At 32.3% G+C, this 22,940-nt stretch overlaps 2 protein-coding genes and 1 pseudogene across 2 annotated transcripts; 2 read left to right on the top strand and 1 right to left on the bottom strand.

Moving 5' to 3' along the window:
• Window positions 1-2,170: 2,170 nt before the first annotated feature.
• On the top strand, window positions 2,171-10,080 carry LOC129871875 (ATP synthase subunit 9, mitochondrial-like; annotated as a pseudogene).
• Window positions 10,081-12,258: 2,178 nt separating this feature from the next.
• On the top strand, window positions 12,259-17,776 carry LOC129871859 (uncharacterized). The gene is made up of 13 exons (XM_055946756.1): window positions 12,259-12,366; window positions 13,716-13,829; window positions 14,061-14,501; window positions 14,586-14,766; window positions 14,886-14,995; window positions 15,129-15,239; window positions 15,373-15,483; window positions 15,756-15,857; window positions 15,950-16,163; window positions 16,895-16,953; window positions 17,222-17,296; window positions 17,381-17,469; window positions 17,548-17,776. Exons 1-13 carry the CDS (start codon window positions 12,259-12,261, stop codon window positions 17,774-17,776), a joined length of 1,944 nt encoding a protein of 647 aa, XP_055802731.1.
• Window positions 17,777-19,039: 1,263 nt separating this feature from the next.
• Window positions 19,040-19,673, bottom strand: LOC129871843 (uncharacterized). The gene is made up of 2 exons (XM_055946755.1): window positions 19,653-19,673; window positions 19,040-19,480 (listed from the first exon to the last, which is right to left on the bottom strand). Exons 1-2 carry the CDS (start codon window positions 19,671-19,673, stop codon window positions 19,040-19,042), a joined length of 462 nt encoding a protein of 153 aa, XP_055802730.1.
• Window positions 19,674-22,940: the final 3,267 nt, after the last annotated feature.

Here is a 22,940-nt window from a genome sequence, read left to right as displayed (position 1 = left end):
ACAATTTTTGGGGATAAATCCTAGTCTATTAACTACTCCAAACCCTCATAAATCCCTCATTCACTCTCATTCTCCATAAACAAAATCATCACTCTAGAATTCTTCTCTCAAGTCCATCTTCTTCCTCAAAGCAAGGGTTCCAAGGATTTCCAAATACAAGTCTCCTAATTCAAAGAGAATTTAGGGATGTAATTGATCAAGGTATTTGGTAATTCATCCATGTATCCTTTCCATCCATGGAGTCCAAAGATTTCTCTTCAAATTTCCTTCTTATGAATTTCTCTTAAATTCTAGTTTTGATCAAATTGCATTGGGTCAATTCAACTATGATTCTATTGAACTTCAGTGATCAATTCATGCATGATTTCAATTCAATTATATAGTTTCAATATGTTTTACAAGGACTCATGCATAATGTCATGATTTCCAACTATGAACTATGAATTTATGATCAAGGGTTTAAGAATGTTATATGAATGACTCATGAATAGTATTCAAGTATTTATGAATGATTTATGAAAGTAATGAATGATGTTTTCAATTATGCTTCAAGTAAGTACCTATGGTTGTGAAAAGACTTGTCATACACTCATGATAAAGGTGAATGGTGTACTCACCTACTCATGAATTCATAAAGATGAAAGGTTTTTTCACACTTGTATGAATCACTATGTTAATGAGCTACTCTTATGATGGTTTTATGATGCGGATTGGTACATATTATTGCCTTTACCTAATGTTATTAATGACTATGATTTTATGAATTCTGTTGGGATAGTGACTAAGAACTGAGAGTACTTTGAGGTGGAGTTCAGTTTGAAAGCTCAAGAAGAGACCCAAGGGAATTCTAGTAGTAACCTCTAGTCCAAAACTACGTGCTCCTGTAGGTTCACCTTAATTTTCCTAGCTAATGAATCCACAAATAGCTCAAGTTTATGATGTTCTCACGGAGTCTACCTTGGAAAGTAGCCTCTCTTTTTTGGTGTGGGAATAATATTGAATTTCATGTTATAGCTCACATGGTCTTAGATGTCGGTTAAACGTTCTATCCCACAAATAAATGATATTTTATTATGAGATCTTACTATGTTTTAAAGTGATGCATTAACCATGTTTTACGACTTATGATTTTGCTCTCATGATCTTACTGGGTTATGGTCTTGCATCTCATGTCATATGATCATGATTATCTCATGTTTATGCCATGCATACTTAGTGCATTCCATATATTAACACATACTTTTTTCCTAAATTATATCATAATATACGATCTAATGATCATCACTCACCTCCCGCTTGTGAATAGAGTTTGAGTTCTATTTCTATTGTTAGTGAGTCATCATATTTTGAGGACGTGACATTATGCTTTCTCTATATTTCCAATGACTTTACTTCTTATGTTGGTTAGCTAGGAGCTTTTTCTATACCCCGACTAGACTAGTAGAGGCATGTTAGATGTTAATGGAGTCTATGTTTTCATTTTCATTGGAGTTTGAGGTTGATTTCTCTTTTATCAAGATATACATGTTGAGACTTTTATTCCACATTGATGATGTCTTGTATTATGTTATTAATTACTTTATGTATGATCATGTACTAACAAGCTTGGTTGGAGTCCTTCGGGATTCTAATCATCGCACCTAGGGCCTAGTTTGGGCCGTGACAAGCTTTGTATCAAAGCATAAGGTTTTATGGTTTTCTAGGGAGTCTAACATACAGCATCAAGTAGATTTTTGTTCATGGATATGAAACACACCACATATACGAATAGGAGGCTATGAGGCATTTAGAAAACTTTACTTATTTCATCATTCTTATTTCGTGCGATAGATTTGAACTCTAAGGCTTTTCCCTCTAACGCTTTCTCTTTGCGATTACAGGATCATGCCACCACCAAGAGTTCCCTCAAATTAAGAAGGAGCAACAAGCTCCAAATGGCCCTTTGGGAGCAAGTTTCTCATGCAGAGTTTTGGGCCGTGTTTTAAGTACTTTCCCAAGCCATAGTTTCTTAAGCTAATAGGGAAGTTGTATCTCTTGTGAACCCAAATATCGGTACGGTGGCTAGATGAGTTAGTGACTTCACCCGCATGAACCCTTTAAGTATCATGGTTCTAAGGTGGATAAGGATCCACAAAAGTTCATTGTGGGTATTGGTAAGATTGTGGACATAATGGGCATAGGTCCAGTAGAGAAGGCTTATTTGGCGGCGTATCAACTTAAGAAAGTTTCACATGTTAGGTTTGATCAATGGAGAAGTGACAGGGCTATAGGTATGGGTCTCGTTGATTAGAAAGAGTTCAAGAGTGCTTTCCTTAACCGTTTCTTTCCATTAGAGTTGAGGGAGGTCAAAGTGAAAGAATTCATCAATTTGAGGCAAGGAAATATGAGTGTAAGAGAATAAGCTTTGAAATTCACTAAGTTTTCAAAATATGATCTATTCATGGTTGCCGATCCAAGAGCTCATATGAATAAGTTTATTTAAGGTGTGTCGGACTTGGTGGTCAAGGAATGTAGAACAGTCATGCAAATCAAAGAGATGGACATCTCTAGGCTCATGACACATGCCGAATAAATTGAGGAGGAGAAGTTGAAAGAGAGGTATTGAAGGGAGTCCACGAGGGCTCGAACCAATGGTGGTGACTTTTCACACTCTAGGTTCGAAAATAGTGGTCATCCTCAATTTTTCAAAAGGTACTCCAGTTAAAATTCTTCAAACACACCGGATTCAAAGTTTAACTAGGATAAGGTGTGTAACCCTAAGGTTCAAGAAGGAGCTCCGAGTGGCCAAGCCATTCCCCTTGCAAGAAGTGTGGAAGGAACCATAGAGGAGAATGCTTGGCAGGATCGGGTGCATGTTATAGGTGTGGTAAGTTGGGTCACCATGCGAAGGATTTTAGAGGTGGTTCTCAACCCCAGGCTTAAACTCATGCTATAGGTCGTTCGATTCAGTAGGGTGCTACTACAGGTTCTAGTGGAGGCCAGCGTTAATCAATTTTATGCTCTTTAGACTAGGAAGGAGTTGGAAGAGTCTCCCAATGTTGTTATCGGTATGTTTAAAGTCTTTGAATTTGATATTTATACATTGTTATATCCATGTGATACTCTATCATTTGTTACTCCTTATCTTGCGATGAAATTTTTTGTTAGTCCCAAGATCTTGGTAGAGCCATTTTCGGTCTATACTCCTGTTGGTGATTTAGTTTTGGCCAAAAGAGTCTATAGAAATTGTCTGTCTTAGTTTTTCAGAAAATCACCCTAGTTGATCTTATAGAGCTTGATATTTTCGGTCTATACTCCTGTTGGTGATTCAGTTTTGGCCAAAAGAGTCTATAGAAATTGTCAGTCTTAGTTTTCAGAAAATCACCCTAGTTGATCTTGTAGAGCTTGATATGATCGATTTTGATGTTATCCTTGGTATGGATTGGCTTCACGCATGTTACGCTTCTATGTATTGTAGAACCCATGTGGTTAAGTTTCTGTTTTTGAATGAGCCATTCCCAAAATAGAAAGGTAGTAATTTCATGTTTAAAGGTCGATTCATCTCGTGCCTTAAATCTCGGATAATAATTTCCAAACATTGCATTTATCATCTAGTGCGGGTTATAGATACAAATTTTGAAGTTCTTACTCTTAAATCAATTTTGGTTGTTAATAAGTTTCTAGAAGTATTTCCCGATGATCTCCCAAGTATCCCTTCCGAAATGGAGGTAGACTTCGGTATTGATCTTCTCCTCGATACCCAACTATCGGGAGGGACTCCAGGCAAATCCTCAGGAAAGACAATACGAAACTCATTTACTACAAGGAACTATCATCTCTAACTCAAATAATATGGTAGATACACCCCCTTAGAAACTAACTTTCTAGCCTTAAGGTATGAAATGAATTGACCATTAGGCAAAGATCGACTACCCTTCCACTATATAAGTGGCTCATTTGGAAACAAGAACTTAACAATTTGGGTTCAAAAATAAACTGAGGCATAAAAAGAATAAAGTTTGTCCATGACAAGAATGACATCAAAGTAACCCATGTCTAACTCCACAAAGTCAGAAGAAGTGTCTTTATGGTAGATGGAGACTATGAAATCCTGATAGACTCTCTTAGCTATAATAGACTCACCGACAGCAGTAGAAATACTGAATGGTCCTAAGTCATTAAGGAAGAATTCCAAACTTAACGGCTACATAAGGAGTCACAAAAGACAAGGACGTACCCAGATCAAGTAACACATAAACTTTATGAGAAAAGAATCGAAGCATACCAGCAACAACATCAAGTGAGTTCTCATGGTCATGTCGACTGGCCATATCATACAGACGGTTTGAACCTTTTTCTGCCCCCGAATTAGCACCTCTTTGATCTTTCACAATATTTTTTGATCTTTTATGTTGTATTTTTTTTGTACAAAGTCTAAGTCCAAGTCATCCATCATGGAAACATGAAAACCTTAGACTTTTTCTTTTCTTGGTTTTTTTACTGTGATTTTTTTGACGAGTTCGGTCAGGAAGTACAAAAGAGAGATGTTTTCGATTAGTCAAACGCAGATATCGCCCCCCATACTCCCATGATCCACTTATCAAGGAATAGAAAGGAAGGACCTGGGGCCAGAGCAAGTTGGGTTAGGGAATTGAATCGTAAGAGTGGTGGGGGTGACACAGGATGTGCTTGTACAGTTCATTGAACAATATGAAAAAGTACTTTCTTGGACATGATTTTTAAATTGAAAACAAATAACAAAAGAATCCCAAAGAAACGAAAATGAACAAAATAAAATAAAACATACAATCGGAACGAATATGGTTGAAAAAACAATATTAAGATTTATCAACTGACAATAAGAGTGGGAGCAAGAAATTAGAAAAATTGAGAGTGATTGAGATACATATGAGATCTTTTGGGGAAGAAAGTGGAGAAAGATTTGAGGAATTCTCTTCCTTTTTTTGAAAATATTGGAAGATATGTATTCTCAATCCTATAAAATGTGGTTACATAGTTGTATTCATTATCAGCTATTTAAAATATATCTCTATATTTGCTCTTAAATATGATAATTACCATAACAAATAAATAAATAAAATTTAATTTTATACAAATAATCATAATATGTTAGGACTTGTAATTAAACTGTTATTTTATTAATTAAATAGAGTATATAAATTTATGACTTATAATATGGAATCTTAAATACATATGTAGTGCGATTTTTCACATAAAAATGAATGTTTCAATAATTGATGCTAACATTATTATACAATACTTTTGAACTAAATTATTTTATTACAATACTTTATTTATGTGAAAGTTTTGATGGGGATGACTAATATATAGGTCAAAGTGCTATAATAATAAGAAAATAATATGGGCAATCAAGTTTTTTCAATATGAACTGATCTAAAATATATAAGCGAAAATGATAAGAATATGATATTTAAGACCATAATTAATAATATATGCATATTTCTTTTTATTTACAAAACTAGGTTTTAATTACAAACCTAAAAATAATAAAAAAAAGGGCAGTCCGGTGCACTAAGGCTCCCGCTATGCGCAGGGTCCGGAGAAGGGCCTGACCACTAAGGTCTAACAAAAAAATAAATTTTGAGATTTATTTATATAATTTATTTGTCTGCATTTTTTTCCTTTTTATATTTGGTTTTATGTGTTGATTTTATGGTATTGATAATTATTGCATTAGTTTTTGGCTTCCCAACCACAATTATAGTTTGATATGTGACTTCTTTTAAAATATGTTGAGTTTTTCTCTCTTGATTTTGTATTCAATCAGATCAGACTATTAATGTAGCCGTCAATCAACTCTTTTACATTGCTTCTATCTAGGTAAAACAAATTCTCTCTTCCACTATCATCAATTTTTCGTATCTCACCTTCTCTAATGCATATCTTCTCTATCCATAATAATAAGTAAAAAAAGTTTCTCTCTCTTATTACTCTCTCATCTCTTCCATTGTTAGTATCTAGATAAACTTCCGTTCTTGATAATATATTTGATTCTTTTTCAGTCTCGCTTTTTTAAAAAAAAAATCGCCTCTAATTGAAGAACAAAAATTGTTTTACTTGTTGCTTTTTTACTATGAAAAATTATGGACTTTATTCCTACAAAGAGCCTCAGGTCAAGGCTGTCGAAGAGCAATATTAACAGTCGTATGTTCTAAATTAAGTTTTGAGTTGAATGCATTCACTCTATTCCCCATTAATAAATATGAAAGAGCAATTCATGCCACTAATAGTGAAATCCCTTTCTCTGTTACAACTAATTCGCCAAAAAAAAGGTAAGGAAAAAGATATTAGTGCAAAATTTTCTCATTATTACCGCCAAATCGATAAAAAAAAAAAGAAGGTAAAGAAAAAAAAGTTACAATTGTTAATTGAAAGAAGATCCGCATGCTAGAGAATATGATTTGTGTCATATGATTCATAAATTATCGGGATGATTTTTAAACACAAATATTTTAGTGTATACACTTTGGTCCGATTTGGAACCATTGTTGATGTTATGTTATTTTAAATAGTGATATGTATTAATAAATATACTTTGGTGGCTGATCTGGTACAATAATTGATGGTTTGTTGGTTTTTAACTGTGACATATTTTAGTGCATATAGTTTGATGGACGATGTAGTTAAATTATTGGTGATCTGTTGATTTAAAACTACGATATGTTCTAGTGTATATATTTTGATGGATGATGTGGCTATTTTTTTGGTGATATGCTGGCTTAGAACTATAAAAGAAATTGATTTTTAATTAGTGGTAAGGTTGATTTTAGTTATATGCTCCAACCCTACAATACATAACACCATAATTTAATCAAGTATATACTAACTTTTTATTATCATCAAGTTAATTTAAATGGTATACAATGTGGTGTAGTCTTGGTGTCAAGTTCAAATTAATTAATAACTGTAACAATTAAAAATAATAGGTGGATTTGTTGGTTTAAAAATAATAGTGATACGCATTAAGGAATATACTTTAGAGGCTGATCTAGTACAATAATCGGTGATCTGTTAATTTTTAACTCTGATATATTTTAGTGTATATATTTGATGGATGATGTAGTTAATTTATTGATGATTTGTTGATTTAAATATGTTATAGTGTATATAATTTGATGTATGCTATGACTAATTTTTTTGGTGATATGTTGGTTTAGAACTATAAAAGATATTTATTTATAATTGATGGTAAAATTGAATTTTAGTTAAATGCTTCAACCCTACAATGGGTAACACCATAATCTAATCAAGTATGTACCAACTTTTTAGTTTCATCAAGTTAATTTACATGATGTACAATGTGGTTTAATCGTGCTGTCAAAGTTCAAATTAATCTAATTCAATTTTACCATAATGAATGAATTACACCAAATTATAACCAAATAAATTTTAAAAATTAATTCATATTTGATGATAAAGTTAATTTTTGATTATATGTTCCAACCTACAATTGTGTGAAAAAATGATTTTTTTTTAAAATGAAGAGAGAAATAAAAGAGATTGAAGAAAATTTTTGAAAAATAAAATGGGGTAAAAATGATTTTTTTTAAAAAATAAGAAGAAAGAAGAAAGAGACGAGTGAAGAGAGAGAGAGAGAGATTTCAGGAAAAAGATGGGTGGAGAGGGAAAAAAGAGAATTTATTTATTCAATTTAGTTAAATTGGTAAAGTAATTGATGGAGAAAATTGTAAAAAAAATATTGATGGGAGATATTTTCGAAAGAAGATTAGAAAGAGGAGAAAGATCAAAAAGAATAATATTGAGAGTATATATTTTAGGAAGAAGATTAAAACAGATAAATTTTCTAAGGACAAAAATGTGTTTTTTTTAATTCCATTACAATATTTTGGCATTTTTTTATTTTTTTTATTTTGTTCTTTTTGTAAAGATTCTATTGTTATTTTGGAGAAAAGTCATACTACTGTCATATTTGAGTAATTTGGGTGCTTAAATTATATAGTTAGGATTTTTGCCTGTAATTAATTATATTAGGTTTGTACCATGAGCCTTAAATTATCTAATTATTAAAAGGGAAAAGAATACGTATACTCCAAAAAGAGAAACTACTTACAAGCAGCTACCTCATTTACTGCTTGATATCATCGGAATATATATATACACTCTGATGGTATAAAAGAGAAGTAGAAAACAATTTTCAGTTACTCTTTGATACCATTAGAATATATATATATATATAACATGCAGTGTTTTAATAAAAAGGCTACTCAATTATTGCTTGATACCATCAGAGTATATAGATACTCTGATGGTATAAAAGATGAAGAAATAATAATTCGGTGAATAGAACAAACAGGCAGGTGGGTAAATAGTTCGGACCGTGGTCCAACTCGGACAAATAATTTGAATTGAATCTAATTTGAGTAAATACTTTGCCTAATAGGCTTAATTTGTATAGTTTTCCCTTATTAAAATAAAAACCTTGCTATTTACCCCAAAATTTAAGAAGTGCCAAAAAAATTGAATTGGAGTTTGCCCAAAGCCTGGCGAACCCCTTAAATTTTATTTTATTTTAAAAGTGAAATAAGAAACGAAGGAAAGTAACGTGAACAAATTGAATTTGCAATTCGTCCAACATGGAGTGAAAAAACTTTTTTTGATGTGTTTTTTTAGGGATATACCCTTTTTAGTGCAATGGGCTAAAACTTACGCCCTTTAGGTGCCAAACTCGCACCAGTAGTTCCCTCATTTGTAATATTGGTGCATTTTTTATCCTCCCTTAAGTTTTCACTTATAGCGGATAGAATGTTTAGTCGCCTTCCTCCATGTTCAGAAACAATAAATCCATGCTAGATAGTGAAAAGAAGATTTCTCCTCATCTTGTTCAATCCAGACATTATTGCAGTTGAATCAAAATTTTCATTTATTTTTTGAACTATATCAATTTAATGAAAACAAATGATAGAGTTCGAAGCCAAAAAGGCTACTTTTTTCTACAAAAATGCATAAATGGTCACTCATCTTTTAAAATAATCAAAACAGAGAAATCAATGACACTGTATCGATTTTGGAAAAAATTTTAACGGCATTAATTTTATTTAAAACATCACTGTAAATGCAGCAATTTTACAAAAAACAAAAAATCAAATATCGCTGCAATTGCAGCAATTTTTCAAAAAAAAAACTCAAAATATAAATCATTGCAAGTACAGCAATTTTTGACAATTTTTTTTAAATACACATGAACACTGCGTAAGAAAACTGTGTGCTCCCTAGAGTTCAAGGTATTGCGCCATTTTGTGGAGTGAGTCTTATGGAGTTGAATTTTCCAAGACTCAGATCTATTCCAAACCCTGAGACACCTAAAGCTTGATCAATTTCAAATCTTGAGACACCTAAAGCTTAATAGAATAAAATTAACCCATATCTGGTAATACTTGTAGAGATTCACCCATATCTGGTAATACTTGTAGATAGGGGTGTACATAGACCGGGTTGGTTCGGATTTTTTACAAACCAAACCAAATCATTTTTGTCAGGTTATTAAATCTATAAACCAAACCAAACCAATAAAAGTCGGATTTTTCGATATCAATTTTTCTCGGGTTTTTTTGAGTTTTTTTGGGTTTCTTGGGTTTTTCATAGTATCTAATAAAAAGCAGAGAGAAGTGCTTCTTAAAAAGATTTCTAGTACAAAATATCAACATATAAGATGGAGGCAGAACACTATTTGAAGTTTTAACTTTATAATATAACTTTATAAGATGGGCTTTTTTTGTATATTATTTAGATGGACTTCTCAAGTCCAAATCTAAATGTAAGAAAGAAAACAAAAATTATGAAAAATTTTAAAAAAATATTTAAGTTTGTTCATTCTGTCTTTTTGTATGAATTTTAATTAGAAGGTGCAAAATGAATCGACGCAGGTGCTGCTACAATTGCTTCAGCGGGAGCTGCTGCCGGTATTGGAAATGTTTTCAGTTCCTTAATTCTATTGCGAGAAATCATTCATTGGCAAAACAATTATTTGGTAATGCTATTTTGGGATTTGCTTGAACCGAAGCTATTGCCTTGTTTTCCTCTTCCACATATTATGGGTAACGTAGGAGACATCTCTATTTTTCCCCCAGGGAATCTTTAGAATTCCCACTGCTTAACTTTCAATTCGCCTCTGACCATCAAATGAAATGTGAATAACCCGTCCTCCTCTCTTTGAAAGAAGGGGCGCTCGCGGCTCGCTTCGCTCTTCAAGCTCCGTCCCCTTCGATTCGGGCCCTTTCCCGCTTTCCTTTGTGAGGGAGGTTTGTTTCTGGTCATTGAATAAATGAAACTTTGACGAATAACCCGCCAACACCTGGTCGACCTCTCCTTCATTAATGAAAGCTCACATCTCCATAATCGAAAATGGTAATAGTTAGGATTCATTAAAAAAATCGAGAACCCACCCCAGCGGGATACATATTGCCCAAATGGAACCTAAAAGATGGGATGGGTGATCCATAAGATCATTTGGCGAGGTTCAGCCGGATCATTCTGGAAATAAAAACTGATTTTGTTGAGGAACGAAGTAGCTCGTCGCTTACCCGCATTTCTCTTGGTATACCCACCTGTGTGCCTCCTAATTCCATAAAGTCTCCGTGCTTCTCACCACTCCTCGAGGCCAAGGACGGGGTCGAACCGTCATTCCAGGATCACCGCTCCGTGGGGTGGGGTTCAATGCCTAACAAAAAGGGCCTCTTCAAGACAACAAAACAAAAGGACAGCCCGCCCACCGTAATCAAGTAAGAGTTTAAATATTCACTAAGCTTCCTACCAACCCCACAGCATAGGTAATGTCAGGTCTAGTGATAGTAAGATATCTAAGTTTTCCCACAAGCCTCTGATGCCTGCATCATCCAAGGGTTCTTTTCTCTTTTCTTCAAGCTTATGATTTTCTTCTATTGGGCTACTCTGTTTTATGTAATTACATATTGCAAAGATTCTACTTTTGCTTGCATTGCATTATTTGGTCTACGTACTGGAACTGATAACATTCGAGATTATGCGGGATTATACACAAAAGATCCTTTTTTTGGCTCTCTCTTTAGCCCTATGTCTCTTATCCCTAGGAGGTCTTCCTCCACTAGCAGGTTTTTTCGGAAAACTCTATTTATTCTGGTGTGGATGGCAGAAAGCATAGATTCGCATCGCCTACTTGCTGAAAGCAAAAATGGAATGGCCGATCATGAATTCTATGACCTTTGACACATAGATCACCTAGTGCCAAGCTTAGGAGAATTCTTCTTTCAAGTCAAGTGACTCCTACCCTCTCTGGCTCACTGACTAGCTAGCTTGCCTAAATCCCTGATTTGATGGAAACATTTTTTATGCTAGCTTTTAATAAATATTTTTATGTATAACCTAATTTAAAAGTAGTATATCTATAATCGCGTCGGTTTGGGTTCGATTTGACTTTTTTTAGTTAAAACCAAACCAACCCTATAATGGTCGGGTTTTTTTTCTAAACAGCAAACCAAGTCAAACCAAACCACTAGTCGGGTTTTTTTCCGATTTGGTTCGATTTGTCGGTTTGGTGCGATTTATCGGTTTGTCCTATACAACACTACTTGTAGAGATTCTTATTGTAAGTTTTTTTTTCCTTTTTATAAAGCTTAAATTTTTAGAAACTTCTAAAACCTTTTATTGATTTCTGTTACGTAGGTGAATAGATCAAATTTATTTTTCATCTCTCTTGAAGTCTCAAACCAACTCAGATGATAAGTTAGTTTCCTTATTTTGTGCAAACTGTTAGTGATAGTTGAATCTCTATTAAAAAGGACCCAATAATTTATGAGAAAATTGCCCATTTACACATGGTATATTACCATATTTATTAATACTCCCTAATAGTTGAAAGAATATCAAAAATTCTTATTTTCTTAACCCTATCACTATTCTAATACATCACTTTTACCGTATATCAGTTTTCCTAAATTCTCGCCTATTCTTCAGCCTCATCGCCGGCAGTTTCTTTTTTTCAATTTCAGTCCATCTATTACTCAATTTTAAGTTTCTAAGTAAGGTATATTCAAGTTTTTCCTTTAGTGGTATCTCACTTCTTTCTCACCTCATTCGATTTCCTCTGTTTTCTTCTCTAATTTGTTTTCCTCATATTCTTCACTGATACACATGGAATTCGCTCCATCTTTTAGTGTTGGTCTCACCTAGTTGAATAAAAATCAAGAAATTTTTGTTTCACCGAACGAGGTTAGATTCAAACATCGTAACGATCCATCAGTGATGAATAAGCTACGTGAGAAATCGAAGTCAAAATTCCAAGTTCAACATTCACCCAAAGAAGCCGACAAAAAGATTGAAGGGGTTTCAACACACCCTAATCTACCAAAGGTATGAGTTCATATAAGTTTTTTTTGTTTTTAATGTTTTTTTTTATAAATATTTACTACTTCTGATACATATAATTTTATGTATCAGATTCGTATGTATCAATATTTAATGATTCTGATACAGTTTTTGTATCAAATGCTCATGTATCAAAATTTACTGTTTCTGATACATCTCATTTATGTATCAGATTCTCATGTAGCAAGCTTACATGAGAATCTGATACATCCTATTCATATTATTTTTTAAAAAATGTCATTTTTCTGAAGATTTACTGATTTCTGATACATAGAATCTGATACATCATGTTTATATTATTTTAAAAAAATATATCATTTTTCTGAAGATTTACTGATTCTTGATACATAGAATCTGATACATCCTGTTTATATTATTTTTTTTAAAATGTCATTTTTCTGAAGATTTACTGATTCCTGATACATATAGTTTATGTATCAGATTATTATATATTAAACTTTAATATTCCTGATACATCATGTTTTTGTTTTGAATTCTCATATATCAAGCTTTAATTCTCCTGATACATCTTGTTTATGTATCAGATTCTCATATATCAAGATATAATGCTTCAGATACTTCCCATTTATGTATTAAGATTAAGTTATATTTAATCAATTTTCATGTCAATGCAGGGAATGAAGTACGTTATCAAGAAGATCCCCTCACACTCCCTGAGATTCGGCACTTCATAAACGACTAATTTTATTGATGATTTCAAATTATCAATAGGGGATGAAGCTATATAATTATTTCGACAAACCATATTTGGTCACTATCTAGATATGCCACAGTGCAATTTTCAAGGGCAAATCATCAAATGTCTCTTACTCCTTGAGGTAGAGCAAAAAAATAAAGAGGAATTGCACATTCGTCACACACAAGGTAATATACTCACATTCACAATCAAGAAATTTTCTATTATTACTGGTTTGCAATGTACCAGTAATATCAATAATTTTTGGTATCCAAATGCACCAACAAGTAGATTGTTGTCTAAATATTTCCCTGGTGCAAAAAATGGGGTAAATAAAGGATGTTTCGTTCAGCATTTTTTGGTTGGAGGATGGAAAACAAATGAAGACGTTATTCAGATGGCCATTCTCTACTTCATCCACACTTTTATTTTTTCTCAACTAGGTGATTCACCTATTTCTGTTGATGATTTTAAGATGGTAGAGGATGGTAGGTATGCGCAATACCCATGGGGGAAAATAGCATATTCCAAATTGATAAAAGGAATTAGGCAGGAGTTTTCAAATGTCAAACAAATGTATCATTTGGGCGGCATGTTATACGCTCTGAATGCATGGATATATGAATGTGCATTCCAGGTGCCTTCTGAGATTGCTATTAGAGTGGGCCATCGAATTTCCAGAATTCTTAATTGGCGTGTTGTTGTTGTCAAGCCAAAATTTGAGACCTTCATGTCTACTATCTTTAGTGAGGTATATTTCATGAAATCATTTTCATAATTATAGCAAATAAACATACCATCTCCTGCTTATTAAATGTACATTCATGTATGCATTGACTCATTATACATAATATTTAAGTATAGAATTCTTAATTGGCATGTACATTCATGTATGCACTGACTCATTCAGATTTTAGTCTTGCTTTTGATACAATAGAATTTGTTCTGATACATATGATTTCTCTCATGAATTTTTTTGCAGTATCAATGCTCCAATATTATGCAATCTCAAGATGAAATTGAATCACTTGTCATTCCTGAAAGTGAACATCATTATGAAGCTGATACATCAACTGCCAAGGTTAAATTCACAGAACCTCAAGAAGTTCCCAGATTTGAGGACTTCTCAACAAAACCACCCGCAGAATTATTAAAAAGATCCAGTCATGTTGCTGATATATCTTCTCCACCTCCTCCCAAAAGAATGAAGACTACCCCTGGTAAAAAACCCATTCAAGTAGAAAAAACTAAAATGGATAAGGATGTCATACCACCAAATTCATCAGAAAAGAGTGTTTCTACTTCTATGGAACCTGTGGCAAAGTCAGGGGTATGCGGTGAATCTTCCGGTCATTCGAATCAAATTATTCATGTGGAATTTAAAGCATTAAAGAAGTCTATAAAAAATTCTCTAAAGAAATACGTAAGTTATTACTATAAGAACTAAGACACACAATATACTTTTAATAAGTTGATACATTATGTTTTTTCATATTATTGTATTAAGGTTGACCGGAAGTTCAAGCGATTAGAGAAAAAAATTGATTCAAATCACACTGATATTTTGAAAGCCATGAACAACATAGTGCACCACATGACTGGCACATCATTTCCAGCAAATAAATCTGATATCCCTCCAGCAAATTTCCAATATCATGTCCAGAAAGATATTAAGGTAGATACATCACGTAATTATTGATATTTATATTTTAATATAGTTTTAAACTACTGGATATAATTCATTTTCATCTATCAGATATTCAATTGTCAGTGTATTTATCATTCTCATAATTATTATATTTACAAGAAGCAGAACCATCCAACATGATACAAGAGGTGGATGATGTATCTGGGCATAACAGTGTATCAGATGCTGTAGAATATATTCAACAGCCTATTTCAACTGATACATTAAAGGTAATGCGTCAGAACCAAACATATTACCAAGCGGATGCTTCATAGCTATTGTACCTGCTAAACATGTGATGCTATATAGATCTTGATATGTTTCATGTTCATATATCATAAGTAAATGTCATTATATTTACAGGAAGCAGAACCATCAAACAGTATACAACAGGTAGATGTTGTATCTGGGCATAACACTGTATCAGATGCTGCAGAATATATTCAACAACATGTTTCAACTGATACATTAAAGGTAATGTATCAGAACCAAATATATTACCAAGCTGATGCTTCATAGCTATTGTACCTGCTAAACCTGTGATGCTATGTAGATCTTGATATGTTTCATGTTCATATATCATAAGTAAATGTCATTATATTTACAGAAAGCAGAACCATCCAACATGATACAACAGGTGGATGATGTATTAGAACACAATATTGTATCAGAAGTTGCAGAATCTTTTCAACAGCATGCTTCAACTGATACATTGATGGTAATGTATTAGAACCAAAGTTATTAAAGATAATGTATCATTTTGGTAGTTATTTTCTTAAATAATTGTTATTATTACATTTGTAGGAACCATAACCATCATTTATTCCACACCAATCAGAGGATGTATCAGCACAATAGATGAAACCAACTAGAGCAGATCATTTTCAAGTGATTGTTTATTCTGATACATTAAAGGTAATGTATCAGATCAATTATTGTGATACATTAAATATTAATAATTTTAGTACTGATGTTATACATTAAATTTAGAATAATGTCATGAAAAATGTGATAGAGGTTGTTGATAAGACTGATCAATATGAAGAGCATGTTCAACAGACTGATAAAGAAAAAATCAAACCAACTGCATCGGTACTATGAATCAATTATTTCTGATTCATTAAATTTAATAAATAAATTTTATTATACTAAAGTCATTATATTTTTTAATTCTTCAAAATTAGGAATCAAATACTTCAGCTCCGATTTCACCTAAAACTATGGAAGTGATAGATGCTCTAATATACGGACTTCCATTACCTGCAAAGCCATTGACTATTGTTAGTCATGAACAGGTAGTTCTGGATGAATGTCTTCTACGTGATATCCAGCTACCTACCACTCTTCCATCAAAACCTGACGTATTACCAGATGATGCAAAGACACCTCTTCTAAGAAGTAGGCTGCCTTCTAAGATATTACAATCGCCGTATCTAATAAAATTTGGATCGAGCAAAAAGGATAAGGAAAAAGTGACATTTTTTAGCCATCAAACACACCCTTTTGAAGGTTTTGACATATGTTATAATCCCCCATCCGAGCTTATCTGGGAATACACCCAATGGATTGATAAAGGTCTATTAAAATCGCATGCAAACAAGTAAGTATGACATTTATAACTTATATCAACACAAGTTGTTTATTATATATGTTCTGTCATTTTAATATAAGTTTCCATTCAGAAAACCAAAGGAGGAACATTACAGATCAAAGTTCTCTTCATTCGGGTTCGAAAAAATAGACTTTATAGTGGCATTTCCTCAAGATAAGAATTGGTTCTACCTTATGTCACAGCCGAACAGATGTTAGAATGATGAGATAATCATTTCTTGATATAACATATGTTACATTTCAGACACAAGGTCTGATACATAAATACTATGTATCAGATACATCCAGTACAGAAGTTTGTAATATATTACATGTCAGACTCAAGGTCTGATACATAAATAATACATAAATAATATGTATCAGATACATCCAGTACAGAAGTTTCTAATCTGTTACATGTCAGACTCAAGGTCTGATACATAAATACTATGTATCAAATATATCCAGTACAGAAGTTTCTAATATGTTTAATAACGGTGTATCATTTTGTATAACTAATAATTTCTTAAAATGTGCAGCATATCGATGTAATATTATACTATCTTCGGAAGAAATCGAAGATGTAGTTGGGCAATCAGTATCAATACACAACAACAAACTATATTTTTAAAATTTTTATCGAATCTGCACACGCACGATACTATCACATTCCATCTGACATTTCTATCCAAGATGATATGGCACGGGCCTCTATTATAGCTCATCACGAGAGATTTATGAAGAACATAATAAGAGGTTTTTCAATTCCCGCCGATTTACCCTGGCATTTGGTATATGAGGTATACATACCGATAAACTGCGATAGAGATTTTCATTGGGTTCTTGCGGTTGTTGTGCTGAAACAGAGGTTGATACGCGTGTATGATTCATCAACGGGAAGAAGAACTAGCAACCCTTCACCAGAGATTCAAAAGATAGAAGTAATGCTACCTACATACCTCCAGGATAGTGGGTTTTTTTAGAAAAATAAACGTATTGATTGATCATTGCTTGATTCATACAAGGCCAAATCACCCGGAAACATGCTTGAATCACATCATCCTTTTGCAGTTGAATACGTTGAAGGCATTGCGCAACAAGAAAGCGATAGCTTGTGAGTATTAACAAGTATTCATATTTAAATCATTAATAGGTCAAAAAAAATTAAAGTTGTGTATTCATTTCTATACAGGGATTGTGGTATTTTCCTGGCTAGTTTTTTCGAATATCTTAGTGATGGAAGTTCTACTCCAACTACTAGACTACAAGCCGAATTCTTCCGTGAAAGATATGGCGCACTACTGTGGAAGTATGGTTGTTGGAAGTCCAAGGATGGTTATGTTAGAGAAAACGACGATCAAAAAAAACCTAAGAGAGATTTCATCTCTCCTAGTCAAGGAGAACCGATGGACGTCGAGTAGTTTTTTTTTAATTTTGTAGTAGTAGAATGTACAATTTTGTTTTTGCACCAATAGTAAATATATTCTTTCTCTATTCATCAACTTAACAGACTTTTAAGCTTTTCTCATATGCATGTATCAGATACTGATGTATCAAAATAGAATGCTTATAAGACATATTATTTATTTATCAGAGTTTCATTTATCAATCTTCAATGCTTATGATACATTTTGATTATGTATCAGATTCTAATGTTTCAAAATTTAATGAATCTGATACATATAAATTTATGTATTAGAATCTCACGTACCATGATTTACAGCTCCTGATACATCTACTATATGTATCAGATTATAATATTTAAAGATTTAATCATTCTGATACATATACATTTATGTATCAAAAACTCATGTATCAACCTTTACAGCTCCTGATACATCTACTTTATGTATCAGATTCTAATGTTTCAAGATTTAACTATTCTGATATATCTACATTTATATATCAGAATCTCATGTATCAACATTTACATCTCTTGAAAACATATACTTTATGTATCAGATTATAATATTTCAAAAGTTTCTGATACATAAATGTATATGTATCAGAATTTCATGTACCATGATTTATAGCTCCTGATACATATACTATATATATATATATATATATCAGTTTATACTGTTTCAAGATTTAATGATTCTGATACATATATATTTATGTATCAGAAACTCATCCATCAGCCTTTACAGCTCCTGATACATCTACTATATGTATAAGATGGTAATGTTACAAGATATAATGATTCTGATACTTATACATTTATGTATCAGAAACTCATATATCAACCTTTACAGCTCCTGATACATCTACTTTATGTATTAGATTCAGATGTTTCAAGATTTAATGAGTTTGATACATCTACATTATGTATCAAAAATCCAAGTATCAATCTTTACAGCTCCTGATACATACACAAACTATATCAACAGAACATGTTATGTATCAACCACAATTCAATTGAAAAATAATACAACCACCTTCAAAGTATCAACCCTTAATACTTCGAATGGTTATGTATCCGCTATTCTCACGTATCAGTTTTGAAATTACTATATCAATACCAAGTAACTTACTGTGAAAATAATTATCAACCATCCATGTATCTATTATTGATATTCAATTAATATTCTGGTTAATTGATATATGTATCAAATACAACCCTACACTGAAAAAAAATATGTAGATGTAAGTACAAATAGAATATATCCTGGGATAACAAAACATCATTTCTCTTTGGGCATGAAATTACAAGTCTTTCTGTTGTGGCCTTCATGGCCACAACGTCTACAAGAATTTGTGCTCGTTCTTATCTTATCACTAGAGTACTTTTTTCTTTCTTTCTTTGGTCTTCCTAGAATCCTTTTGTATCTTGGTGGCAAGACAATCTCTTCCAAAAAATAATTCAGAACAGACCAATCTTTCTTATCTGGCATTAGAATCATTGGCAATTCATATGTATTTGTCAACGCCTCTGGCTTGTAGTAATCAGAACAGTATGGGTGCATGTTTGTAATGTTCTTGCTCTTCAACACTGCAATTGTGTGTGGACATGGTAGCTCATCTAGTTGAAACCTGCCACAATGGCATGTTTTTCTTTCAAGACACACAATGTATCTTACACCTGACTCATAAACAGAATAAAGATATTCTGATGAAGTAACAACCTGCAGTAAATAATTATCATAGATATGTATCAGAACTGATGTATCAAATACAAAACTGATGTATCAGTAAATAATGATCACAGAAAATTCAGAACTGATGTATCATATAGCTATTTATCAAGCAAATATATATCAAGTAGATATCTACTTTAAAAAAATAACTGGTGTGTACCTTTATTCTCGAATACTTCATTGTGTTTGATACTAGGATATCTTCGAATTTTCTACCCAAAGTATGTTTTGTATAAGCTGTTATTTCCCTATTTTTGCAGTTCCAAGCACCAAATAACATTCTCGTTTGCTCCAAAAAATCAATTATAGGCAACTATCGTGCTTCAACAAGACATCCATTGATACATTCTGCGATGTTAGAAGTCATCATTCTTCCCCTGTTGACAGTTGCATAAACTCTTGACCACTTTTCGTAACCTGCATTTTTCAAATATTGTGTCACTCGGTGATCAATTTTTTCAACTTTTGCCATTAATATTTCAAATTCATCTTTTCGGTATGCCTTTGTCATCGAGTAGAAAAGGTCACTTAGTACAGCTTTGCTCCTCTTGTAGTTAGTACACATATTTTTCCATATATGTCATATGCATGCAAAGTGAGGGACATTGGGAAATACCATGTTTACACTCTTGATTATGCTTTCGTTCCTATCTGATACAACACACATATTGTCCTTCTCACCAAATGCATTTTTGAAATTCTGAAAAAACCATGTTCATGATGAATCATTTTCTGTATCTACAACACCATACGCCAATGGTAATATGCAATCTAAAAAAATATTAATAGTGATAACATATTTATTAGAATTTATCAGAATCACAGCAAATGTGTCAAATTAGATGATAAAATAGTATTCAATATATAACAGTAACAAAAAGTAATAACTGCCCCATCAAGTGTGCTAGCTAATATAAATGTACCTTTATAAGGTCCATCAAGATGAGCACCGTCAACAACAACTACAGGTCGACAAAACTGAAACCCCCTCATCAATGGCCTTAACGCTATGAATAGATACATGAACTCATCAGTTGGTGACTTGTGCATACTTATGTATGAATTTGGATATACGATTTTTAGCATATGTATGTATACAAGCAGCTGTCTATATCCATCAGCAGGTTTCCCCCTTAACATCTCCAAAGCATGTTCTTTTGCACGCCATGCTTGTTGATAGGTAATATCAATTTCATACGCTGCTTTAATATCCTCTTGTATATCATTGGGGGTATGAATTCTTTTATGATTAACCAATTTAGGTGTCGTGAATGCACTTTAAAAAGCCTTTGTAGCATGGACTTTGTTGAAAATTCTATCTCTTAATGAACATGAATGTTCACTATTGAAATATCTCACTTTGAATATATCTGATTTTTTTCAACAAGATGCTTTCATTATCCAACAACAGTCATCAGAATAGCATATTAACACATAACTGCATAATTTTGAAAAAAAAAGTTAACATGTATCAGATATACTTACTATGTATCAGTATGTATCGCGAATATAAACAATAAAATTAACTTTACAAAATCAACAGTACATCTGGGAAAAGTACTTAATTGAATTATATACATAATGTTATGATGTATCATGACAGGTAAAATTAAAAAATATTAATATGTATCCGATACACAGAGATTCTTATGTATCTGATACATTCCTACAACAGTTTTTTTAAATGTTGCACTTGATACATAATACTTAATATGTATCAGTATGTATCGTGAATATAAAATACAAAATTAACTTTAGAAATTCAATAGTACATCTGGAAAAAGTATTGAACTGAGTTATATACATAATGTTATTATGTATCATGACAGGTAAAATTAAAAAATATTAACATGTATCTGATATATTCCTACAACTATTTTTTTAAGCCTTTATTTAACTGTTGTACTTGATACATAATACTTAGTATGTATCAGTATGTATCATGAATATAAACCAGTAAAATTAACTCTACAAATTCAACAGTGTATCTGAAAAAGGTATTGAATTTAGTTGTATACACAATGTTATAATGTATCATGACATGTAAAATAAAATAAAAATATTACCCTGTACCAGATACACAGCGATTCTTATGTATCTGATACATTCTGAAAGCAAGTTTTTGAATTGTTTTACTTGATACATAATACTTTGTATGTATTAGTATGTATCATGAATATTAAACAACGAAAATTATCTCTACAAAATCAGATTTTCAAACTCAGCATATGCACATACCTTTTACTGTCAGATCTTTTAACTTTGAAATTGAATTCATTATCAATTTTATATTTGGCCATTAAATCAATTAGTAATGCTTTGTCCTTATACAATTAATTCTCCTTCACTTCCACACCATTTGTATCAGTTATGTAGTTCGTCACATCAAATTTCGGTATATAACAAGCTGCAACATTACCAGATTCCACTAAACCAAAAATTTGTGACTCATTCGTGTTTGGTTCGGCACAAACAATTGCTCTAGATGTAGCGTCGAATGTTTATAACTCACGTATCTTTCTATCAGATGTTGTTATGCATAGGGGATACTTTACGAATCCCGACTCATTCTTTTTTAACTCTATGTAAAGATTAACACACATATCATTACGAATCATCATTGGCGACGCGTTTCCTTGAACTATGTATCAGATTTTAATATTTTTTAATGATTCATCTATGGTAAATTCAGTAGCTATTGCTGCTTTTAGAGACGAGTACGATACATTGTCGTCCACTATTATTCCATCACTTTTGTATAGTTCATAACTCACCTCGGATTGTCAAACTCCAGAATGTCTCAGTAGTATCGCGATATTCATCTTGATTCGATTGATGGAACTCAAAATTTGAATTGAATTTTTTGTTAGAACTTATGCTCTGTTTTTTAATTTTCCTTCAAATTCAGAACCGTTTCTTTTTTTAAAGAAATATTTGCCTTAATTAGCACTTTAATTGATTAAAACAATCAATCATAGCTTGAATTACGTTATTATTCATAAATCACCCAACAACATTAATTGTTTTACACCTAAAATCTGATGTATCAGCATAGTACGTAATGTATCAGAAATTTGAAAAAAAAGGAAAATCGAATAATTTAAGAAAAATGAGGGATGCATTGTGATTGGGTATTTTCACTATGAGATTTATGTAAACTTTACGTAATTTATTGCTTTTTGATGGGCTTCAATGTCATCATGCACTCAGAAAATACAAACTCTGTCTTAGTGTTGTACGAATAAAGCCTTTTCATCGTCCTTAGCTTCAAGTTTAATCTCTTAGCCTCTTATTTCATACTGAAGCTTTAATAGTGCAACAAACAAATTTCAGTTTAGTGGATAATGATATATTCTCTATTTGAGAGTTTTGTTTTAAAAAAAATTGTCAAAATCGCTGCACTGGCAGCAATTTATATTTTGAAATTTTTTCTTTTGAAAAATCACTG

This window comes from Solanum dulcamara, chromosome 2 (genome assembly GCF_947179165.1).
Source record: "Solanum dulcamara chromosome 2, daSolDulc1.2, whole genome shotgun sequence".
In the NCBI taxonomy this organism is placed as follows: domain Eukaryota; kingdom Viridiplantae; phylum Streptophyta; class Magnoliopsida; order Solanales; family Solanaceae; genus Solanum; species Solanum dulcamara.
The sequence above is the reverse complement of the archived record's forward strand: the minus strand, read 5'-3'. Positions and strand labels throughout refer to the sequence as shown.